General features: G+C 46.5%; 1 protein-coding gene across 5 annotated transcripts in view; it reads right to left on the bottom strand.

The window, feature by feature from the left end:
• LOC8037492 overlaps positions 1-24,237 on the bottom strand; it is a 55,046-nt gene that overhangs the window by 1,652 nt on the left and 29,157 nt on the right. For 2 of the 5 annotated variants that reach the window (XM_029971263.4, XM_040501470.2), the window contains exons 13-18: positions 19,408-19,515; positions 15,319-15,426; positions 13,762-13,859; positions 11,222-11,384; positions 2,101-2,242; positions 410-555 (exon numbers count right to left, since the gene is read on the bottom strand). In XM_029971263.4, the coding sequence (XP_029827123.2) occupies positions 410-555; positions 2,101-2,242; positions 11,222-11,384; positions 13,762-13,859; positions 15,319-15,426; positions 19,408-19,515 (765 nt within the window). Of the gene's footprint in view, positions 1-409; positions 589-2,100; positions 2,243-11,221; positions 11,385-13,761; positions 13,860-15,318; positions 15,427-19,407; positions 19,516-24,237 lie in introns of all 5 variants that reach the window. The other 3 variants (XM_029971259.4, XM_029971264.4, XM_029971271.4) reach the window with 2 other exon arrangements.

Here is a 24,237-nt window from a genome sequence, read left to right as displayed (position 1 = left end):
AGCCGCTCAACGTCTATACAGCAGAAGGTGCTGCGGTCAAATGCATATATAATCGCGTTAAACTTTGCATGCATTGGCTCAACGTTTATAGACGAGAGGGCGCTGCGGTCAAATGCTCAAATGCATATATAACCACGTTCCATACCACACATTCTCTTTCTGACATGGATGAAAACGATGAGAAAGGATGAGAAGAACCACTGGCTCTGCATTTCACCGACCACAAAGCTGTAATAATGAAGTTGAAACGAAAAATTCGACGTCACGTGACCTGAACAGCAATTCAGTTTCCCCGCTAAAGTTAGCGGGAAATGAACGGATGACCAAATTTTGGGATTGGGGGTTCGGTTAAAAAATTTCAGCCGCGTGTGTGTTGCGTCGTCCTTCGGCGCTTTTAGTGCCAGCATACCTCACAGATGGAGCGCAGAGTGGTCGAGTCGACGCCCGTGGAGGAGTTGTGCTCCCCCGCCGCAGCCTTTCCCGTGCAGAAGACGGGAATGACCGGCTTGTCGTTCCATACAAACTCGCCCACACGTCTCGCAGTGCACTCGTCTCCTGCAAGCAAGCAAGCAGCTGCAACCGACTCGGCTGAAAAAAGCAGACAACACGTTGCAGCTGCATGCACCACCACAGACCAGCACGAGACAGAACAGCACATGTCAGAAAAGCACAATGAAAACCGGACAGTCAGAACAATATCAAAACAGCATGCATCCAAGCAGTGTATGTCAAAGCGGGACGGCCAAAACAGTCTCAAGACAGCAAGGAGTCGCAAAAGCACGAATACGAAACAGCACTCTACAAATTAGAGTATGAAAAAAAAAAACTGGCACCGAAAGAAAAAAACACATTTGGGACGAACGACCCATCCTTCATCTGAAAGATGAAAGATTGCTCGTTCTTCTCAAATGTTTGTTTTATTCTTTCAGCGTCAGTTTTCATTAAACCAACACGATTCTCAGTTCCCTTTGAAAAAAAGATTAAGCAGTCCTGTGCTAATCTACAGTACAGTCACAGTGATGGCTGTGGCATGTCACGGCCAAGTCGTTTGGCATTGGCATTGCATTCATGACTGTGGGGTGAGCGAAAAAAAGTGTTAGAAACAAAAATAGACATCCAACCATTTTGTTCTCAATGCATTTGTTTCTTTTTTGTTCCAGATTGAGTGAAAGTGCGTCTCACGGCACGAGCTCTTGGCATTGACAGAGCTACAATGGCATTTTGTTAACGGCTATTTTATTTTTAGAGAAAGCGCCTGCCGTGAGCATTGGGTACTACAAAAACAAAATAGACATCTGACCCTTTTGTTCCTAACACTTTTGTTTCTTTTTTGTTACGGAGCGAAAGCGCGTCTCTTGGCATGAGCTCTTGGCATCAAAAGTTCTCTATAACGGCATTTTGTTATCCGCTTTTCTTTTTTTTCCAGTGTGTGCTGGCAGTAAGCATCAGGTACCATATTGTCACAAATGATGAGGTGACAAACAAGGAATAACTGACGAAACTGAAACGTTTAATGGGGGCAAACTTGTGCCCAAAATAAAAAGTGAACAGAAGATAACAACAGAGCGTTGCAGGCGTCGAAGTAGGCGTAACAGCTAGATCGAACGCTGGGGCAAGACTGACTGCGAATCGCCACACGGAGCTCCTTATGTGCACGCCTAGAAGGTTCGGCGACTAGAACATTCGTACCTCGAACAAGCAACAGAGTTTTCGAATGTACCAGAACACTAAATTGCAAGAATTAATGAAAGACACGTCGTTCTGAGGAATCGAACCCTGGCTCTTCGCACAGGAAGCAAACACGATAAACGTTAGGCCACAGCCGCGCTGCCTACTTGGCCATCTGCGCGTGCGGTGATATACTAAAAAAAAAAAATAGACATCTGACCATTTTGTCTTGAACGCTAGCGAGATACAGCCGGGCCTTGCTATCATTGCTGCCGTCTGTTGCAACGGCAAATACTTATTGTATAAGTGCGCAAAGGGGCGGGGGGGGGAGCTTAATTTGTGTTTTTCGGGAGATTTTTCTATCAACTGTACGAAATGGTCAAAGTTTGGGAGGCTCCCAGGTAATGCAGGACCTGAGGTAATGAAACTCACCTTCAACCAGTATGCAGACCTGAAACACCCGCGCAATCACAGAGTCACGCTCGGCCATTGAGCTGCCCACAATCTTCACTTGGCCGTGCGGGATGCCACCAAAGGTTCCGTCCGGTCTCTGGTAGGCTTTTTTACTCCAGTCCTGTGGTAATTAAGAATAATTAAGAACATCTGCCCCATATCGTTTCAGCACAAAATGTTTTAGGGTCAGGCTTTATGACAAAAAGTGGCGCGTTAAGCCCCACCGTTGCAACCAACCATTGCATGAGTAAAGGCCGTACTGTCACGTATGACAATCAATGAAGCGGTAAAGAAAGAAACTAAACGTTCAATGCAGCGAACTTGCACCAAAACAAAAAGAAAACAGAAGATAACACTGAAGCGCCGCGGGCATCGAAGTCGGCAAGCAGCAGGTTCGAGCGCTGGGGTGAGACTAACTGCGACTCGCAGGCAGAGCCCCTGGTGTACACGCGTGGGCTTCTGGAACAATCGGCTTAGAAGGTTCGGCGCGTAGAAAGTCCTCGAACGAGCAACAGGGTTCTCCAGTTTACCAGAATGCGACATTCACAGAAATAACAAAAAGGTGCGTCCGTTCCCAGGCATCGAACCTTAGCCCTTTGCGTGGAAGTCAAGCACGATGACCGTTAGACCACGGGCGCGCTTGCTCGGAGGCGCACGTGGCAATAAGCGATATAGACCTTTTCATTTTAGTAGTTGCCTCACCCGCGGATAGAGGGCGCTGATGCGCTCGGTGCCGGCGCTTGGCTAGGTGGCGTAAGCTACTGCCCGATCCAAAGGGCTCAGCCGTATTCATCCATCCATCCATCCATCCATTAGGTTGCTTCAATTTGATTGGTTTCGGTTTCAACGTGAATGCGGCTATGTTGCTGTTTTACGTTGTTTTTGCTTAATTTTGTGTTACGATTATTTTCCTTGTAGCACACAACCAATGAAACAGTGGTATTGAACCACTTTTAGGACTATGAGGCGTATTTTAGCCTAAATTGCGTTTTTTTTTTTGCCAACTCATTTGATTTGATTATGGTCGGTTGCGAAACGCCTGACCGATGTACAGGGAAGATTACCATCGTCTAGGGCCGTACCCGATGACACCAGTTTCCAGGAAAGCAAACTATTGAAGAGACTAACACGGGAATGTAAAGAAGCATATCGACAGCTTGATTAGCATTGTGCTGAATCGACCAGAACAGTTGACCTCGCGAATTTACTACTCACTCTTGGGTTTTCGTGGGCACCCAACCTTTAGTGAACTTCGCAGACTAAAAACATATTGTGTAATGAAGCAGATTATTGATATAAACAAGTAGTATCGTCTCATTCCCTTTTTTAATTGAGTACTTGTGCATGTTTTGAGAGGCCGAGTAGCAAATTTCTTAAATTATCAACCTCGCTAAAGAACTCATTAGCAGCATTTCGCGATATTGGCCCTAGGAAATAAATTATTTTCATATGAATATTTGCTTACTCAAGATATGAGACAAGTGACAGGCCCGTCAAACTAAATCTGGCATTTGTCTTCCGTAAAATTGGCCAATTAAAATTAAAGGGCGCAGGAGGAGATATACATAGGAAAGTTTGGCTGAATTCAAGCGCTTGGCACCACTTCATGAACCTGTGTGAACAAACATTTATTTGTTTGAACAGATTTGCTTTGTAAATTTCGGCGTCGGCAGCCACCAAAAGTGAACTTTTATTTGCCATCGACAATCCTGGACTCAAGTAATTGCTATGCTGACGTCTTTTTTTTTTCGCAAATATTGCGGATTCTAGATACTGGCAAATATTAAACCAACGTGCGCAAAAAAAAAAAAGCGTCGTCATTATTGCGGATGCGCCGAACCTAAACCGAGTTTTGGATTTCCAAATAGAAGCGACGTTATTTCTTAGTTCACGCTACTCTAAACCCCTTATTATTAAGTGTCTGTGGCAGCTTCTTAAGCGGGAAGTCCCAACCTTTGTGCTAAAATAAATTATGTGGATGGCACTGGTTATCTGAATATAATCCATAAATCACTTAAATGACTGTCGAAATGGGAGCGAGCACCATTATACAATTTATTAAACTTCATAAGTAAACCGACCAACCGAATATTTACGTTGCAAAAAAGAAATGAGAACCACATACACATGTAGGTCTGATATTATGAACAAACAAATCGCCTGATGTTGACGTACCATTACTTCTAGCCTCAGATAAACTGCAAGCTAAACGTTCGTTGTCTATCTCCTCCGCGAGTTTCGTCAAATAATCAAAAGAAAATAAAAAGAAAATCAAAAGAAAATATATTATGAATACAAAGAACGATACTTTCAGGAAATGCAGATAATCTCCTTGCGCTCCTTCCGATCCAAAATGCGTGATATGAATATGCGCGCTTCTTACTGAAAATGTTCCGCTACTATTAGTAAACAAACCTCAGTTGTCATAAGGACCTTTGAACCCTCATGATGTCTTAGTTGTCGAGTAGACGTATTGGACTACAGTTTTCGAAATAAGGCAAGAAAGCAAGGTGAAACGCGAAGAAAAACACGAATACAACGCATCCGCCAAGGCACAGAGGGGAGAGCGGAACAGAAAGTTGAAGCAACCTGATGGCTGCCGCGTCACGTGATTCCAAGATGGCAGCGCCCATGCGGAGGAGGATGAAAAGGTCTATAGCCCAGACATGTAGGCTACTCATTGCGAGTAATCAAATTACTCACAATCAATTAATTATTGGGAGTACCTTCGTAATGTTATGATTAATTTGAAATTAAAAAGTAATCGCAGGAGCAATATTTCGAAGTACTAAAATAATGTTTACTGGTTTTCCTTTTTTGATGTTTACACAAGTTTCCTAGCGAGGTATCCTGGAGCAAAGTCTCCGACAGAAGGATGATTTACCGAAATAGAAAAAAATTGTAATTTGCTGATCCTAATCCAATAATGAATGGCACAAAAGGCCCCTTTTGAAACTGGCAGAAAGTATGTCCTTTTAAAAATCTTAAGTTATCGGAAAAGCAGCTTTTTCAAGTAACGGCCAATTACCTACTTGTCTCCTCGAGTAATCCGGCGATCTAACTGAATACTTATAAAGCGAGAGTAACTGTAATCGGTTACTTTTTTCGAGTCAAGTGCACGAGACTGATATAGCCCCATTGGGGTCTATATTGCTTATATGACCTTGACGTCAGGGCGTCGCTACAGACTTAAGGACATCATAACGCAGATCTGTGACTTTGCGATGTCACGCGAGTCTGTGCTGTTGATGTTACGACGTCCTAATACCGCGTGGCGACAACACCGTGGTGTTGCGTAACACCACAACGTTATGACGTTGCAGCCATGAGACCCTGTGAAGTCCCGGGCACACAGGCAATACCGTGATGTTGCATAACACCACAACGTTATGACGTTGCAGTCATGAGAGTTTGTGAAGTCACGCGCACACAGGCAACACCGTGGTGTTGTGTAATACCACAACATTATGACGTTGCAGTCATAAGACCTCGTGAAGTCATGCACACACAGGCAACACCGTGGTGTTGTGTAACACCACAACATTATGACGTTGCAGTCATGAGACCTCGTGAAGTCACGCGCACACAGGCAACACCGTGGTGTTGTGTAACACCACAACGTTATGACGTTGCAGTCATGAGACCTCGTGAAGTCACGCGCACACAGGCAACACCGTGGTGTTGTGTAATGCCACAACATTATGACGTTGCAGTCATGAGACCTTGTGAAGTCACACACACACAGGCAAACACCGTGGTGTTGTGTAACACCACAACGTTATGACGTTGCAGTCATGAGACCTCGTAAAGTCACGGGCACACAGGCAATACCGTGGTGTTGCGTAACATCACGTTATGACGTTGCAGTCATGAGACCTCGTGAAGTCACGCGCACACAGGAAAACACCGTGTTGTTGCGTAACACCACAATGTTATGACATTGCAGTCATGAGACCTTGTTAAAATCACGCACACACAGGCAGCGTTATTCTAAAGAAATTTTGTGTGTCTGCGAGTTTGTCCAACACGATCGAGACATGCTTAAATTTTGCTTCACCCAACTGCACTTTTCCTCAGATAAAATTTTGCGCCAGATATACACCGACTCATGTTTTTGAACAAACCGGAGCGCCCCTAGCGGCGTGCCTGCACGACGTGGTGTGGGCAAGAAGCACCGCGTCCCCATGCTCTTTTTCATGTTGGAATTGTTGATTACATGTCTTCGTAGCAATGTCTGGCTACTTCAGTGGCCTGAGCGAAATTAATGAAACTTGTAAGCCACGAAAGTTCACGTAAATAATGTGGCATGAGGCGCCACAGAATGGATGCCAAAGCCCGATTCACATAAAGAAATTCTGCTCGCTAGTTTCAGTCACGACATCGCTCGGGCTGCAAAAGCATGGACGGTAGCTGCAATTCTCGACGTCTATACTGAAAGTCGCAAGCAGAGTCGGAGAGAGTGAACTGGGCATAGCAAGTCGGTGATCGCCACTGGTAACAATGATCAACACCTCCTTGTACCTACCACTTACACCGAGCCTACTTACCCCCAAAAACCTTCAAGCTTATGAGTCTTTTGAGTCCTGCACTTCTTATCGTAACCTTTGGTCTACTGGCTGTCTTCATTTGAACGAGCAGGCGACAACAGGCCTGACCTTACAATATGTACAGTGCCTCGACGGAGGGGGATTTTGGGAACCTTGGGTACAGATCACATGCTTTCTCGTCGCATCTGAGTGAGTGGGCATGAGTCGCGGCAGCCACCGCCAGCAGCGGCTGCTGCCGCCGTCCGCCATCTGCCAGTACGTCGTTGGCGGTGTACCGTACCTGTGCTGCTTGTAGTACCCGGGTCGACTCTTGTCTGCGCCGTGCTGTTCACTTATTTGAATACGCTTCGCAAGTTACCCTCACGTCTTAAAGTGTCACCCAATTCACTTAATGTGCACCACAACAGTGGCAGGGTTCGACCAGGTTTGACTCGGCGTCATGTAGAAGATGACGGAGCCGGAACAAAGGAGAGGGACGAGAAAGGGGCAACCTTGCGAGCTAACCAACGCGATACCCTGTCCCCCATTTCCACGCGCTGGTCCGACTTGGCCGCTCGAGCATTATTCTCTCGGTAGCCTGCGCCTGTTCGCGTAAGTCACAAGGTAGCGGAGGAAAGATGAAGGCAGGGGCGTACCGAAGACTCCCATAATTCGCAGGCATTTGGGGTTTTTGCAAAGGGTCTATTAGAACGAGTTCGAAAGAACAGACAACAGTTGGAACAATCGGACGATCGTTTGATCGCGAAGACACACTGAACGTGGTCTGCGGGTGGTCCGGACAGCTTGACGGTTTTCCCGTGTTCATGCTGAAACAAAACAATTAAATTTGAGGACCACAAGCATCATAAGGGGGTGTGGGTGGGGGGGTGGGGGGAAGGCATGTTGTTTTGGGTGCAACACTTAGGGGTGTGCAACTGGGCAGTGAAAAGAGAAGGGGGTGTCGCAACATGCCACCGCCCCAGGTGCCGCCTACCTTAGCGACGCCACTGACCACGAGCGTCCGTGAATTCCACCCAAGGTGCTTCCCGCTCAAGCAATTGTAGCCCAACAGTGTCTAGCGTTCCCTTTTTGTGGCACCTGTCCACGTTCTTGGGCGAACCGAGCTGGCAGAAAACGCACGAAAACTGATCTCCAAACCTTTCATGGGTCTTTTGGTACAGCCCCAGTTGCAGCGTTCTGACAAGAAAGCTGGTTTTAGTTGTTTCAATACAACGCAGGATTCCTGCATAGCGACTCTCGCCCACAGCCCCAGGCCGTAAGAGTGCCCGACGTGCCACCCGCAACGTAACAGAGTCAAGTCGGTGTGTATTTGAACGACGTAGCAAAAGTCTAAGGCCACTTGGTGTTGTCTGTTGAGCACGGAATTTTCACGAGATGCCTAAACTTGATGACGAACTTGAGGTATCCTTACGGGTAGTCATCAAAATGAAACCTATCGGAGAGTGCCAAAGATGACAGATACCGCCATCCCACAATCATCGAAGACGAGCTATCTCAAGCTTCCATATCATGGTGGCTGTACTTATTGAGGATACTTCGTTGCTGGGGACAGCCTCGACGCTGCACAAAGGCCAGTGGTCCATGCGGAGAAAGCCCGTGGTGCCGTGTTACGGTAGGGTGAAGATCTGTAGTACTATATGGACAGATGAGCAAATGGGAAAGACGAGGTCGAAAATAGATCGTGCAGTTGAAGGCGAAAGTATGATGACGAATATACACTCGCGCACACACTTCAACAGCATACTTGCTTGTGCCAACAGATGCCATCAGGGATGCCTAAAGCATAGAATTATTATAATATATGCTACAGGTTCAAGTGGCACCAGTGTACTGTTGCAAATTGAAGGAGACAGCAACCAGTTGAAAATTGACTTCTTGTAATGCATTTCTATGGGAAAAAGTGAGTGCATTCTCTCCTTATGCTCGATTATAAGAGCAAATATCCCGAATGATTCGTACGTACTAGGTAGCTTGGAAGATTTCTCAGTCAGGCAGATTAAATAAATGGTCAGTTACAGCATTTTTTACAGCCAAGCTGTTCATGGCTAGGGTTCCGTGGACTTTTAGTGTGCATGACCAAGAACTCTATGCTCGCACTGCTGCACGCCTTCCCAGTATAAAAGATTTGAAGTAAATAACCAAAATAAAGCTTTGACGAACGGGCTTGCAAAATGCCATTCGTTCTAGGCTCTTGCTTTCGAATAGTTACTTCTGCAGACGCCGGCATGTGTGGCGTGTGGAACATCATTCCCTGCATTCTCCTTGGTGCTTGGGTGATTTAGCAATAGGTCTATTTCCCTTCTCTCGTCGTAATGGGGAGGCCGCGTATAGTCTGGACACCCAAAGAGCAATGCACCTACGAAGAGCAACGGCGGGAACGGCACCAAGAATGGCAGCGGCGGTGGCAGGTGGCAAACACCACCGATGAAGATTGTGCACAAAACAACAAGCGTCTGCGGCAAACCAGGCAAGATGACGAACATTGCGGGGCAGAGAACGCATCAAAAGACGCTGGTACCATGCTGCTAAATTGGACAACTTTAATGCAGCATACTCTGAATTCTGTGTCACGTCTGTGTCGGTGTGCTAAACAGCATCGCTGGTCATCCACCTTGACAGAGTGGAATGGCTCACGATTTTTTCTTTCCACTTCATTGCATTAAAAAAAGTGCTAAAACGGCTTTGTATATGTATTTATGTGCACTGTCAGACACTGTCAGCACGAACACAATGTCGGCACTTTTCAGCATGGGGGATATACGTGCCAAACGAACGAAGGACATCTGGAAAACCAAGAGGGATGGCAAGAACTTGGCAGTAACTCCGTGCTTAACAATCAAAATAAATTGAAGACCACATAATATACTGTATTTACTCGCATAATCAACACACTTTTTTTACCGAAAAATTGACACAAATCTGTTCACTATACGGGGTAAAATTTTTGCATTTACACACTTCGTGTAAATGTCCTATTAGGTGCCAATATGAGACAGCAAGGTACGTGGCACGTCTCCAGTGATGGAGGCGCACCCACGGCTATTCGGGGGCGCGCCACAGGAACCATGCTTTATACATTGCAAACCTTTTTAGGGCGTTTTCGGGGTGCCTTTTGCCAAAAGAAAAGCGCCCTACAAAACTCATTTAGCACGGAAAGCAACACGACCGTTCTTAGGCGATATATATTGCTAGTATCCAGTGAGCACGCTCAGGTATAATCTGCGACTATCCGTAAAAGAACTCGTACGAAGTCCAACCGCTCACCCCCGAAGCCCGCTCGCACGGACCAAGTTTTGTTCACGGAGACGGCTGTCTCCATGAACGAAACTTGGAAACGGTTGTATTTTGAATAAATGCATTGACCCGGAGTATGTGAAATTAGGCCTAACCACTTTCACGATTTCTATGTCCGAAAGCAGACCACAGACAACGGCTTGTTTGTTGACATCAGTTCATCCCATAGGCGAAGAATGTCCTGGGCTCGGCAATTCCTTGACCCAAGCTTCATCAAGTGTGCGCGACGCTCGGTTTCATGGTTGATTACTTCAGCAACTACCGCAACTATGCACTTGCGGCCATTACGGGAGCGGCTTGGCTTGGCTTGACTTGACCTGACCGCTTGGCGGAAAAAGAAAATTGGCTTGGTGGCTAGCTAAATTGGACGCAAGTCGAGACTCGCAAGCTGAAAATTGGAGGTGCGTTGATTACATGAGAAAAAAAAGTCCAAATATTGATGCCCGTTGTGGGGGGTGCATTCATTACGTGAGCGCGTTCAGTATGCGAGTAAATACGGTAGTTCAATTTTCAATAACTACCGCTTTATTCTTTCTGCTCTGTGTGAAGATGGTTGTTCTACATTCAGAACATCATCTGCGTGCTTGAAAACTTTGATAACAAGTGCCTGATAAAAGTTGCCGGGCATAGAAAAGAGAACTAGACCCCTTTCATAGCCTGCACACTTTATTCTTTACATTTTGAATGTTTTTAACCGCTGATAAAGATGCTCATATAGTGTTAGGACTGGCATATTAGCACTATATAAGCATCACCGGAATGCTGGCAAGCCTTGAACACACTCTACATTCCTTCTGGTTGTTATTTTACTTAGAATCATCGCTTGTTTTTACACACATGCTGTGGAAAACAGGTTTAGGCCTGAAATATAGCAAAGTTAAACAATGTTTGCTGATGAAGAAGATGCACTAACTAAAGCAATTGTACTTTTACAATGTCAATAATGGTACATACTACGTACTTGGTACGACCCGAATAACAAAAGTGTTCCACATTATTTTTTGGCGAAGAGACAAAATGAGCGTACCTTTTTTCATAGCAATGCGCAGGAGCACAGCCAAAGTAGACTGGCTGCTGTCTGCTTCAATTTGCGTCACGGAAGTCGCATAGACACTAGTGCAAGTTGAACCTCTAGCGTACATAATAACAACTCTATGGCTTGGAGCGAGGTGGTAGTGAGTTCCATATACCTTTATCTGAATATAGATAGCCAGATATAAATACATTTACGGATAGAAAGAGGAAGACCAAGAGCCTACCTTCTTATCCCTCTCGGGCACGACATGGAAGACACGCGGGCAGGGCTTCTCCGTGAGGGAGCGCTCCTCGCTAAAACTCCTGGCCACCAGCTCTTCGACGCCATAGAAGCCGCAGGTGCACAGGCTCACAAACTTGAGCAGTGCCAGCTCCTGGCCTATGGCACTGCAAATCACGTCGCACCTTGTCACACAGGGGCATCCACGCCACTCGACATTCCCACTGGCTCCCGACAACCGCCAGAGCTTACGGCAAACCTCGGACAGAGAGGGGATTAAAACTCTCTGCCAGAAAAGATAATGGTGTTTGGGAACCTTTCTGGATCGGCAAAAGTGATGGGGGACGACTACAATGACGAAAAGGTAAATGGAAAAACAAACATGCGTGCAAATCAAGTTGGAAGGTCTACAACAGAAAATAATCAACCCTGATCACTCGGTGCACATGGTTTGTGTCTATTTAGCTTCGTAAAACATCCAGAATCAATCAAGAAAATGTTTATTGCCCGGCTCGACCGAACGTCCAGCGCTTTGCGAGCGCTAGATGCCTTCGGGGTCCCTTAAAGGGGTACTCCGTCGTTTTCTTCCTAGCCCCCGATTTGCCTAAAAACTTGCAAAAAACACCAACAAACATCGCTGAACTAGTAATTCAAATATTTGGACAAAATAACTTGTTTTCGCGAAGTTACAGAATTTACAATTTTGGTCCTCATCGTGTTTTTCATACTGAAAAGCTCTACTGGCAACATTGAAAAAGTGACGTCATAGGTAGGCAGGGGTTCACGCTTTGGGCTGTAAACTTTGTTCCCAACTGATTACAAACAGTTTTATGGTGTTAAATGAATGCTTCGGAAAGTTACTCCAGCTCCCGCGCAGCAGCACGATACAAATGCTCGGCATAGTTCATTTTTAGACTGCCCGCTCGAACTGCAAGCCGGCCTACCCGTGACGTCACGGTAATGAAAAGCACGGGTATACTCGAATCTTCGTTTTGGCGTCATTTTCATTTGCAGATTTCACAATAACTATTCTGAATTTCGCGATACTATAAATAGCATACCGGAAAGAGTAAAGGACAACGATTTCGAAAATGTAGTTAGTTGGGGTTGCTCAAAAAATCGCCGGAGTTCCCTTTTAAGGACCCCCATTTGAGGATTGAGAACCACAGGTTTTTGTGCGTTTTTTAATGTGGAACGCCTTGAAGGGCTGGGATTTCTGAGAAAAGTGTGACGGAATGTGCAATACATATTTCATAGGACAATATGTACAATAGCGCGGTAAATTGAGGAGAATGAAATTCTAAACGTGCCCCGACGAGAACCGAACGGACGTTCTACTACCGCGCCATTTAACAAGTAGTAAACGCTAAGCTGGCTGCTGCCGTGGTAAAACTTTGTCGCTACCATGGTGGTGTCTACTAAATGTTCCAACACAAACACCAAACGCCGGTGTCTGGAGGTAGCATTCTCACAGTTTATGGGATGAAGCAAAAATTCCAGGATGTGCCCATCATCGTAAAAAAAAGGAGAGAATTTGGAATAAAATAGCGTAATAACACAAAAAAAAAAAAAAAATAGAACGTTCAACACAAGCTTTAAAGAATGCTGCCTGCAGAAATGCACGGCGTATATCAACTCCATCCATAAGATTGAGATATTAGATGAAGCATTGCTTTAAAGCGGTTATGACACAAAAATTAAACGGATAGATTATTCTTGAAATGGAATGCTCATAGGCTACTTAGTATATACACCAAGTTACACGATTTTTAGAGCTTTAGGAATTGCAATAATCAATTTACGAATTTTTGTCATTTTCATCCAGCGACCAGGCGACACTGCCCAAGTTAGTTACACCATGGTGTCCATAAACCAAGTGATCACGAACACTCTCTCATTCTAGGCGCCCCCATGATCGCCCAAGCTCTCCTTGCCGCGGTACGACCAAAACCGCTCACGCAACTCGGTAACCCGAACGCTATTCTCGCTCTCGCCCCCGGCCCGTCGACCTTCCACCCTGCATGCGCCTGCGAGGTATTCCCGGACGACGGTGACCACAACGAGTTTGTCGGTAACTCGCCGTCGCTGGAGCTGGTCGCCAGCGGGTCCCAGTCAAAATGAACAGCTTCCAACATCTCTTAATAGCGATCCCTCTCATCGCTGCTGCGATCAATGTCGAACACTTTGATGAGGCGAGTGACGTCGTAGACGTAATTGTCAAGGACCCCATGCTCAAAACGCGGAAAGTAAACGAGGAAGCTGAAGCTCGAGACGCCAAGAGAGCCAAGTCTGTGAGTGTGTGCAAGGGAACGCCGCGCGGGAGGCTGGCTACATAGCCAGCCTCCCGCTCCGCCCCTCCGAGGGACCCGCATATAAATCGATTTATCCAGGAAACAATCGGGCCAATTTCGAAACAAATTTAGCAAGATTATAGGAACATGCAATGGGCCCTAGCAGTCTCGTTATCTCACATTTTATTTTTGGTGTGTCTTAACCCCTATCATGAATGTTCGAGAATGAGTGCTGTCGCAGGAAGACACTAACCAGCAGATGCTCTCGGAGCGCTTGCTCGTGACCCGGGTGCCCCCCGTCACATACACCTTGAAGTCTGCCACTGGAAGCTGCGATCTCAGCTTCGCCTCCTGAAAGCCAAACAACCACTGGCCATTCATTCACCCAAACCAAAATGTCTGATGCTAACCTCACTGCAATGCACGTCACAAGTTAGTGTACTGTCGTGCTTTAACGAAATGCTAATGGCGGAGCACGTGACCTCCAATGCCCGCCACACCACTCGGAGCTCCCCGGGGACTAGCAATATTGTACAGCGGGGAAGGAGGCTGCGAGGAACTGCACGTTCTAGTAGGCGCTCACCTTCGCAGCACCCACTCCTAGTTTCGTCAATTCCCGCGGCTCTCTAGGGAGCGCGGCACGTATCGAAAGCATGCGTCCCACCACTCACATTTCGTTTGTGACAGGTCGTACCTGCAATTTCTACGTTACGTTGCTACATGTTTTCCACTTTCGATAATAATAATTCTGGTGCGGGCGTATTTCGAGGGTGGCACGTTAGTTTGCCTTGGGGGGGATCTAGCCGGTACCACTGCTAGCCGGAGGGCTCAAACGTACACCATGCAGTAGCGATATGCACGCTGGTACGATGCTCGTCCAGATGCAAACGGGCAAAGGGGTATGTGGGTTCTGCAGCACTGGCGTTCGCTTCGCGTGCTCCAAGCTGCGGTGCGTCGACGAGGTCGGCTACCGATCCCCCTTTTTTGCTCCTATATTTGCAGTATCCTGTCATTCCATACTTCCACTTTGTAAAAGCTCATTGTTTTTTTTTGTTTTTTTTTTGCGTGTGGCATTGTATTTTTTTTTTATTTTTTAGAATCTGGAATTTCAGTCAGTCTATTTTTTTTTTTTTTTATGTGTAACCTGCCGAGGCTTTGGGAAAGCCTGCAGTGTCTCAAATAGATAAATCTAACGTGGTTAAAGTTGGTCACACCTGCAGCAGAAAACCTTCTTAAGCCGGACACCCGCAGTTTCTAGAAAAAGAGACATCTAAAGAGCACAATTGATCCTAGAGCCACTAAGTAAGCTACGCTAAAAGTAACGACACCTCAGCCACCGGACAGATGGATAATAATGGTTGTACCCTTTATAACGGGCGGTAGCTTGCACCACCTAGCCTAAAAACAACCGACGAAAAATTACTGATTCCTCCTTCTCGAGCCAATGCATTTTTGCAACTATCAACAGGCCACAAAGGTGATCTTGGTGTGCTCAAATCATTCTTTGCAGTCACCCCAAGCTTTACCTGAAATTGCAGGAAAGGCTTATCCTGCAAGTTCAAAAATCTTAGAGCAGTCCGCGACATGGCAAAACGACATCGCCTAAGATTCCCCACTCGGTATCTAAAGCTCGGGAAGTCGCATTTTCGAATCGCCGAGGTAGCCAACTGCGCCTGGTCTGCACTAAGCAGCAAAATGGGGGCGCCCGCAAGAAAGCCGGGGAGTGGGGGGTTGATACTGGATACATAGCTCGTCTAGTGGCTCCAGTCGATCAAAGCCCGATCAAAGCCCAATCAACGCCTAAACGCACCAGAAACGTGGTGTCCTCCGTCAGTGTCTCAAAGACCCGCTTCTCGGGCTGCTTCAGCACTTTCTTCATCTGTTCCAGCAGCCGACTTTCCCAGCTGTCCGACTCGTACTGCATGCAGAACAGAAGACAACCTTGGTCGAGTTCCCTACCTTGGCTTTGCATATATAGACATTTAGACCTAAACTTCAATATGGAAACATTTTACGGGATTCCTTTACTAAAACAAAGATAGATAAGGTGTAGTCGCTCAAAGGTTAAGTGTGAAATGGAAGCTCCTCCCACCCCTTTCCAGGTGCTAAAACAGCGCACAGAACACGGAGGAAGAGAAAGAACAGGTGCAGTGAAAGAGCACTGAGTCCCAACTGATTTATTTTCAAAAACGAGAAAAAAGACGCTTTAGAAATCAACAGTTTTCCGCTGTGTTCCCGTCCACCCAGAGGGCCTGCTGGCACTCTTTTTCTGGCTCTATCGCTTTTATCAAATTACCGCTTATATCAAATTTGTTTGCCGCCCAATGACTTCATTATAACGAGGGGTTACTGTACAGTAATCCCTCGTTATAACGAAGTCAACTGGACAGCAAACAAAATCGATACAAGTGGTAATTCAATAAAAGCGATAAAGCCAAAAAAACAGTGCCAGCAGCCTTAAAGGTGGACAGGAACACTGCGGAACACTCTGACCGTATACTGTAAACAACTTAATTTTCACGAATTTCGCGAATCACCTACAATTCGCGAAAGATAGGTCCCACGAGCAATTCCGGTAAAATGTAAACACATTGGAATCTATATTGAGATTCCACCGCATTGCGAAAATTAGAACCCGCGAATTATTCCAAAACTTCAGCTTTGACCTAAATTGCGAAATATTGAGCATGCGAAAAAAAATTTGTTTACAGTATTTAATGAAACAAACCTTGGTTATGAACATCTCGCGGTGGCTTTACCGAGTTAAAAAATATTTAAGTGGAGTTTGCCGATAATTTCATCCGGGTACCAGTTCTCCTCAAAATGCTCTAGGTATCGTGAGAACACTGTCACCGCCGCTGCACTCCTCCACTTTGTTTCAAAGCAGACGTCGGCGTTTCCTGCGGTGTCTCTTTGACGTCGCTTCGTGTCTACCCTGGCCGCACGCAAGGTCTACGATCGCAGCACCCGTGGCAGGAGCAACAACGGGAAAACGCCCGCATCGACAAGCGCGAACGAATCAAAATTATTCTCAATGGCTTTGCCAACATGTTTTCACAGACTCATATAGAGATCCTCGCAGCTATGGAAATCGCCGGCTCGGCAAGCATGCTTGCGAGACAAAATCCGACGTGCACGAAGCAAGTGGCGATCTTTCATCTTCCGGTCGTGCGCACGCTTTCTCCTGCATGAGAAGCTTCTCGAACCCATCCAATACGCCTCGCTTGTTTTGCAAAATGGTGGACAGTGTCGAACAGCCGATGTCGGACAGTCGAATGCTTTGGCAATTTCGGACTTGGTCCGGCCACCTTTCTCAACCTTGCAGATCTAAGCAACTTTCAATAAACGCTCCCAATCTCCCATACAACGACAAGTTTGTGAAGTACGACGCAGGCGCGCGTGTCGGGGGCTCTCGAAGGGGTAATTTTCTCCTGGCTTCATCGCTCCCTTGACCCCATTCCAACAGGAGTCGGGCAGCGCTGGCCGCGGGCGCCGTGAGTACCGTCGGAACGTTCACACTGCTCCCGCTGCTCCCTGCCTGCGTCGGCGCATCGGCATCGGAAGCGGGGCTCTGCCAGCTCTGTGCGCTCTGCCCTACGTCACCCATTTACTCCGTTTTCCCATTTTGCTGTCTGCCTCGCTGGAGATCGGGGAGGGAACGCAAACGTCTCCGTGCACCTCCGTGTAGGCTTGCGTGCTCTTGGCACCGCGGCCTTCGTAATAAGGATGGTTGGCCACCGATACACTTTGAATATTCCGGTTAAAAATGTGTGCATTTCGAATGGGATCAGAAAAAACGTTGATAAAAGCAATATATCGAAAAAAGTGATTTCGTTACAATAAGGGATCACTGTATGTCCAAGCTCATCAGGTCCGAAACATGGAAACAAGTGGAAAGGTTCAGGGATCGCATTAAGGTGTTCTGCTTCAGGGAGTGTCGAGAACACGCAGCTGCGGAAAAAAGCTATGCTTCCCATTTTCAGAGCACCAAGGATGCGACTGAGTTTGCGTGGTATCAACAGCTGGCCCGGCTGCCCAGAAAACAACCAAGAAGAAGGAAGCAGGGGGGTGTCACCATCTTCGGTCGAGCGTCTGTGTTGGACATCTTGAAGGCAACGCTGGACAAAGGGCTGAAGTTCGCCGTGGAACCGAGACTACTGCGGCTAGAGAAACTTTCACCGGTCAGAAGGTTGGCTGATAAGATGTCGATGCAATACGAGGAACGGTGCATCGCTGACTAAGTGAATCTGCTTTGCCCCACCGCTGGCCAACATGCGAAGCGCCCGAAGATTTCAGCAATCGCCGATTACTTTAAAACCAACAATTTCGAGCCACTCGCATTCGATTTGATCGAGGTAAAATCAGGTGTAACTCAAGGGACAGTGCTTGGTCTTTGTTTTTTTTAAAAATATTTATTAATGATCTACTCTTCAATTTAACTGTTAAGGCTAGGCTCTTTGCCGATGACTGTATCTTGTATACAAAGGTTAAGGAGCCCACCGATGAAATTAATCTTAAGTGGTGCAATACTTGGCAAATGTCACTAAACTTGGATAAAACCGTTTGTATGACTATTACTCATAAAACAAAGCCCATTGAATTCATGTATGCCATCAAAGGGTGTCCACTGGTAAGGGTAACACGGATTGGCATGCACCTTGTTTCAGAGTCTCGGTCGGAGACCCCGACTACATCCACTTGCTTCTGTCCGAGTCTAGACCTACAGTACGACAAGTGTGTTCTGACAGGGGTGTAACTTTCCACTCCACCAAAATCTAAGCGAGTTCCACGAAACCACACAGAAATAACCCCTGCGACGTGCAAGTTCGGTGCTACGGCCCAGATTCAATTTCGCAAGTTTGATCCTTCGCACTCTACCCTTACAATGATGGGACTGGTATGATGAAAATTTCTGCTGTTACTGCAGACAAGCAAAAAAGCGCCGAAAAAATACAGGGACACAGACGAAGGGAAACAGGACAAGGCGCACTCTCAACTGATGTTTATTGAAAAATTCACAAGTTATATAGCCACACACACACACACACACACACACACAAAAAAAAGAAAAAAAAATCTTTTCTTTTCTATCTACTTAGCCCGCGTTTCAAAAATTCAAACTCATTTGTAGATAAGGATACCGACGTGTCACTTATACAATTCTTGTCTCTGGTCCTAATTGCATACGCCTCGTGTAATTCCCGCGACACTTTATCTTAGTATCTAGCCAAAATCTTGGTGTCATTGAAGGCCGGGGTGCAAGAGCATCTATTGCAATGAATTGCAAGGTGCCCCGAAGGCGTCGTTCTTGTAGAGGCAGCGTGCTCTCGGGTGCGATCATTAACGCACCTGCCCGTCTGGCCCACGTATGTCATCCCACACGTCATGGGGATTTCATAGACGACGCCAGTGGCACATTCAACGTACTTATTTCGATGTTTGGTAGTGCAGGGATCTGAAGATGGCTGTGGTGAATTGATCTGGCGACAAAGTCGCCAGATCAATTCACCACACCATCGGTGTTACTGCAGACTTTATTATTCTCGACTAATTCATATTGTAATGTAACCTTCCATTAGGGTTGCCAAATATACAAACATTACAGACACACAGGTATCTCTTTCCTCAGGCCTCAAGGCATTCAGAAGCAGCTGTGCAACAAAGTTTCATGTGCGAAAAAATAATGAGCCCTCGCACAATTTACAACCACATCAGCCAAATTTCACAAGGTGTTCAACACCTTTACATTTCCCGAAAATTTTGTTTAAAAAATACTGACTCGGGAGCTTAAGTAATGCACAACTGTGATGCTAATTGTGCTTGACAAAACATTTACTCTAAGTGTGTACTTTATTTAAAGTACCAATGTCTCCGCTATTGTTGCAACCTCAGCACTTGCCTTGACGATGTGCGATGCAAACTGCAACCGCTTCTGCAGAGAGACTGGCACCTCTTTGTCCGTGCATGAAACAACCACCACCTTCTTGCGGAGCAAACAGTAGCATGCCTGCAAAATACAGAAATGGCCTGGCTTAGACATTCTCTCAAATGCAATAAAGATGTTTGTTTTTTTAACTAACGGCACTTTCTGTCAGAATTATATGCAATGTGACGTATGGCAAAAGAATTGTGACTGCATAAAGGACTTCTCCATTCATGCACCTCTCCTTTGGGGGCACTGCATTATTTTCCCCGAAATTCTAATGCTGTGTATACACGAACTCAACTCTCCTACGTCACGCCGCGGTGGTGGCGCGCCGGACGCACTTCCGGTCTGGGGCGGTGGGCAGAAGTCGCCGTGCCAGACATGCATTCCTGTGTTCCTTTGGAAGAAATGAGACAAAAAACCTGCCTTCTCGGTAAAATGCTGCGACGGGGGCTGTACCCAGAGAGTCTGGAAAGGTTTGATGATCAGTTTTCATGTGTTTTTGCCCCCTCCGCTCGTCCGAGAACGTGGATAGTAGCCGTGAAAAGGGCAAACTAGACGCTGTCGAACTACGATTGCGTGTGCGGGCAACACTTTGTGGTCGCCAGATGTATTTGCTTTGTTCCAACATGAACGAGAGAAAACCGCCAAGTTGTCCGGACCACCCACGGGTTCAGTGCGTCTTCAAATTCACACGGCCGCCTGATCGTTCGAACTTTCGTCTGCTCTTTCAAACTTGTCTGCTTTTTGTCTGCTCGTTCAAACAAAAGCGACCCGTAGACCAAACTTTGACCCGGTGATTGCAATAAGAAGTAATTGCAGGCCTCAAAAGACTTAAGTAGGCTCGGTGTAAACAGTAGATACAAGATGTTGATCATTTTTACTGGTGGCCGTCACCGACTTGTTACGCTTGGTCTGTTCCCGCTTCCGATTTTCAGTGTTGACGTCGATCATTGCCGCTACCTTTTACACTTTTGCAGCACGAGCTACGTTCCGACCGAAAATAGCTAGAAAAATCTCATCATGGTTTTGGCGTCCATTCTGCAGCGTTCATGCGAATGAATCACCGCACGTCAAATTATTTACGGAAAGTTTAGCGGCGTAACGAGCCTTGATCATTTCGCTCAGGCGATTAAAGTGGTAAGACATTGCGATGAGGACGTAGAATCGATAATTCCAACGCGAAAAAGAGTATGCAGACTCACACAGACGCCGACAACGTGACATTCGAATGGTTTGTTGACGCAGGACGCGGTGCTTCTTGCCCGTACTCCATTGCGCATGCGTTCGAACTGTCGTCTGCTCTTTCAAACTTGGCTGCTTCTTGACGTCAGCTCGTTCAAACGACAGCGGCCCGTAAATCAAACGTTGACCCGGTAATTGCGATAAGAACTAAGTGCAGGCCTAAAACACTTTTGAAGGTTGGTTGGGGTAAGTAGGCTAAGTGTAAACAGATACAAGAAGATATGTTGATCACTGTTACCAGTGGCCATCACCGACTTGTAATGCCCGATTCTACTTGCGGTTCTCAGTATCGACGTCCACTATCTCAGCTACGGTCCACGCTTTTGCAGTCCGAGCGACGTCGCGACTAAAAATAGCGAGCAGAATCTCATCGTGGGAGTCAGACTTTAGCACCCATTCTGCGGCGTCCACGTGAAATGAATCGCCGCACGTCACATTATTCACGCAAAGTTTTGCCTCGTTAATTTTGCTGAAGCCACTCAAGTAGTCAGGCATTGTTAGGAGGACGTAGAACCAACAATTCCAACGCGAAAAAGAGCACGGGAACTCCCACCGACGCTGACAACAACGCAATTCAATGGTATGTTTATGGGCGATGGCGGGCTTCTTGCCAACCGTCCACCGCGCATGCGCGGCGCCGGTGGCGTCCGCTAGGGGCGCTCCGGTTTGTTTGTAAACATGAGTTGGTGTATATACGCTTTCAGGCAGCCGTGTCAGGGCGCCGCCATAACGGACCTTCATTTTTTGTTTCGTCTTATACTGTTCGCCTCACTTTGTCACTGCCACAGCAGGGCAGGTTATTGTCACTTTAGGTGCCACTGTGTCCTTCTCCCCTGCATAGGCCTTTGGAAAGGCTCGTCAACGCCCGTTTCAGTGGCTCGGTATCTCGGTGAGACAAGAGAAGGCCGGCAATAGCGGCTCAATCTGGCGCCCGTTTAAAGCGTCTATAGAGGAGGCTAGTAGTCTATAGAGGAGGAAAGTAGTCACACCAGCAAAGGGCTGGAAAATTAGTCATTCTGGTTGATACGAAGGAATATTTTAAAACTATGTCATGGTTGCCAGGTCTCAAGAACAGGCACAAAAAAAAAACACTTAGGGGAAGGTTGTTGCGATTTCCACACTTCCTTCGAGAAACACACCGTTTTGACAAAGTTCTAGTTCTCTGGGCGTGCATTGATATCGACGTGGAATACCACCCTGCGTAACCAACGAACACTGTGCAAACCTAAAAGCAATATAAGGTCACGAGGCACTGTGTCCTCTCATTCCAGAGTGAAGTAATGGCTGCTGTGAGGCGACAGAGAAAAGCCTTTCTTTAGCGTTGTTTGTAGGACGTCCCAGAAGAACACTGCGTCCCAGCAGTCGAGGAATACATGTTCAATTGATTCCGGGTTTTTTTGCACAGGACGCAGAGTACTGACCATGCTGTCGGTGCGTCTTTAGCGATAACAAAATGTTATCGCTAAAGACGCACCGACGCAAGCGTTTTAACAAAATGTTAAAACGCACCGACGCAAGCGTTTTAACAAAATATTTCGCTGTGTAACTTAAAAAAAAAAAATCTTCACACTTGCGAGAATTATTATCATGTTAATTATTTTTAAAACGTCCAGCCCCAGCCTGACTTGTACGTAATCCGTTACAAGTAACGAAATTACTTGTAATCCCTTACATTTATGAGTAATTTAGTAACGGAATAATTACATATTTTTAGAGTAATTTTAAAGTAATTCCCTTACATTTTTTACGTAACGGATTCCTCGTAATCCGTTACATTTTTTACAGGACCAACCCCCCCCCCCCCCCTTTCTAAAGAAAGTTTTTTTTTGTTTTTATTTTGGTAAAGTGGAGGTGCAGTGACACTGTCACGCGAATTGACCTGCGCAAAGGAAGGCTTGGCACTCTTCAGTTCCGCAAAGCCTTTTTTTTTTTTGCCACACCAAGCCCCTGAATCCATTTTTTAGACCCTAAAAACAATGTCAAAATATCCAAATAAGCATTTCTACAAAATAAAAAAAAAATAAAAAAGGGAGGGGGGCAAATTATATCCGCTTTTTTTGTTCCTTTGTTTTTTCTTTGCGATCGAAGACAGGAAGAGGAGGACACCAAGTGATTGTGTGCCTCTTCGAGAAGCTCGAGGTGGTAAGTGCACAGACAATAACTAACAATGTCCTTCTCAGTTATACACGAACTCATCTCTGTTACGTCACGGCACGGCGGTGGCGCGTCGGACGCACTTCCGGTCCGGGGCTGTGGGCGGAAGTGCCCATCTGAGACGTGTATTCCTGCGTTGTTTTGAAAGAAACCAGACAAAAACCTGCCTTCTTGTCAAATGCTGCGACTGGGGCTGTACCAAAAGGGTCGAGAAAGGTTTGAAGGTCAGTTTTCATGTGCTCGGTTCGTCCGAGAACGTGAATATGTGCCATGAAAAGGGAAAACCAGACGCCGTCGGACCACGATTGCTTGGGCGGGAAGCATTTTGGGTTGAATTCACGGATACTTCTGGCCATCAGATTTATTTGTTTTGTTCCAAAATGAACGCCGGAAAACTGTCAAGTCGTACGGACCACCTGCGGACTACGTTCAGTTCGTCTTCAAGTTCAAACGGTCGCCTGATCGTTCGAACTGTCGTCTGCTCTTTCCAACGTTTCTGCTTCTCGTCTGCTCTTTTAGAGGACACCGGCCCGCAGACCAAACGTGGGCCCGGTACTTGCGATAAGAAGTAAGTGCAGGCCTCACAAGACTTAAGTTTGAAGGTTGGTAAGCAGGCTCGACGTAAACAGTAGATACAAGGAGACGTTGATCATTGTTACCAGTGGCCATCACCGACTTGTTATGCTTGATTCACTTGGTTAGATTCTGCTTGCGATTTTCAGTATCTACGTCGACAATCTCAGCTACGGTTCACGCTTTTGCAGTCCGAGCGACGTCGCTACTGAAAATTTCGAGCGAAATCTCATCATGTGAATCAGGCTTTAGCGTACATTCTGCGGCGTCCACGCGGAATGAATCGCCGCATGTCAGATTATTCACGCGAAGTTTTGCGGTGTAACGAGCCTCGTTAATTTCGCTGACGCCGCCCAAGTAGTCAGACATCGTTAGGAGGACGTAGAATCAACAATTCCAACGCGAAAAAGAGCGCGGGGACTCGCACCGAGGCCGACAACATCGCATTTCAATGTTTTTTTTATGGGCGACGGCGAGCTTCTTGCCCACACCCCCATCGCGCATGCGCGGCGCCGGTGGCGTCCGCTAGGGGCGCTCCGGGCGCTCCGGTTTGTTTGTAAACATGAGTTGGTGTATACTCTGTGACCGTGCGTGACATGCCTTTGCCCCTACTACATTACTCCACAAAAACACAGTTCCTACCCTAATATACAACCCCCATTCCCAGGCAGGCAGGCAGACAGGCAAGCGGCACAATACATACATTAGGCAGCACTATAGGCTTCTTAGTGGTATATCTCTTAATTTTAAAGAACATCCGAGGAGATGTGCCACCTACGTTCAAAAAATGCATCGAATATATTCTTTGCTTCGGTCGAAGGGTAGAGCATG

This window comes from Ixodes scapularis, unplaced genomic scaffold (assembly GCF_016920785.2).
Source record: "Ixodes scapularis isolate PalLabHiFi unplaced genomic scaffold, ASM1692078v2 PGA_scaffold13__105_contigs__length_92229423, whole genome shotgun sequence".
NCBI classification, from domain to species: Eukaryota; Metazoa; Arthropoda; class Arachnida; order Ixodida; family Ixodidae; genus Ixodes; species Ixodes scapularis.
The sequence above is the reverse complement of the archived record's forward strand: the minus strand, read 5'-3'. Positions and strand labels throughout refer to the sequence as shown.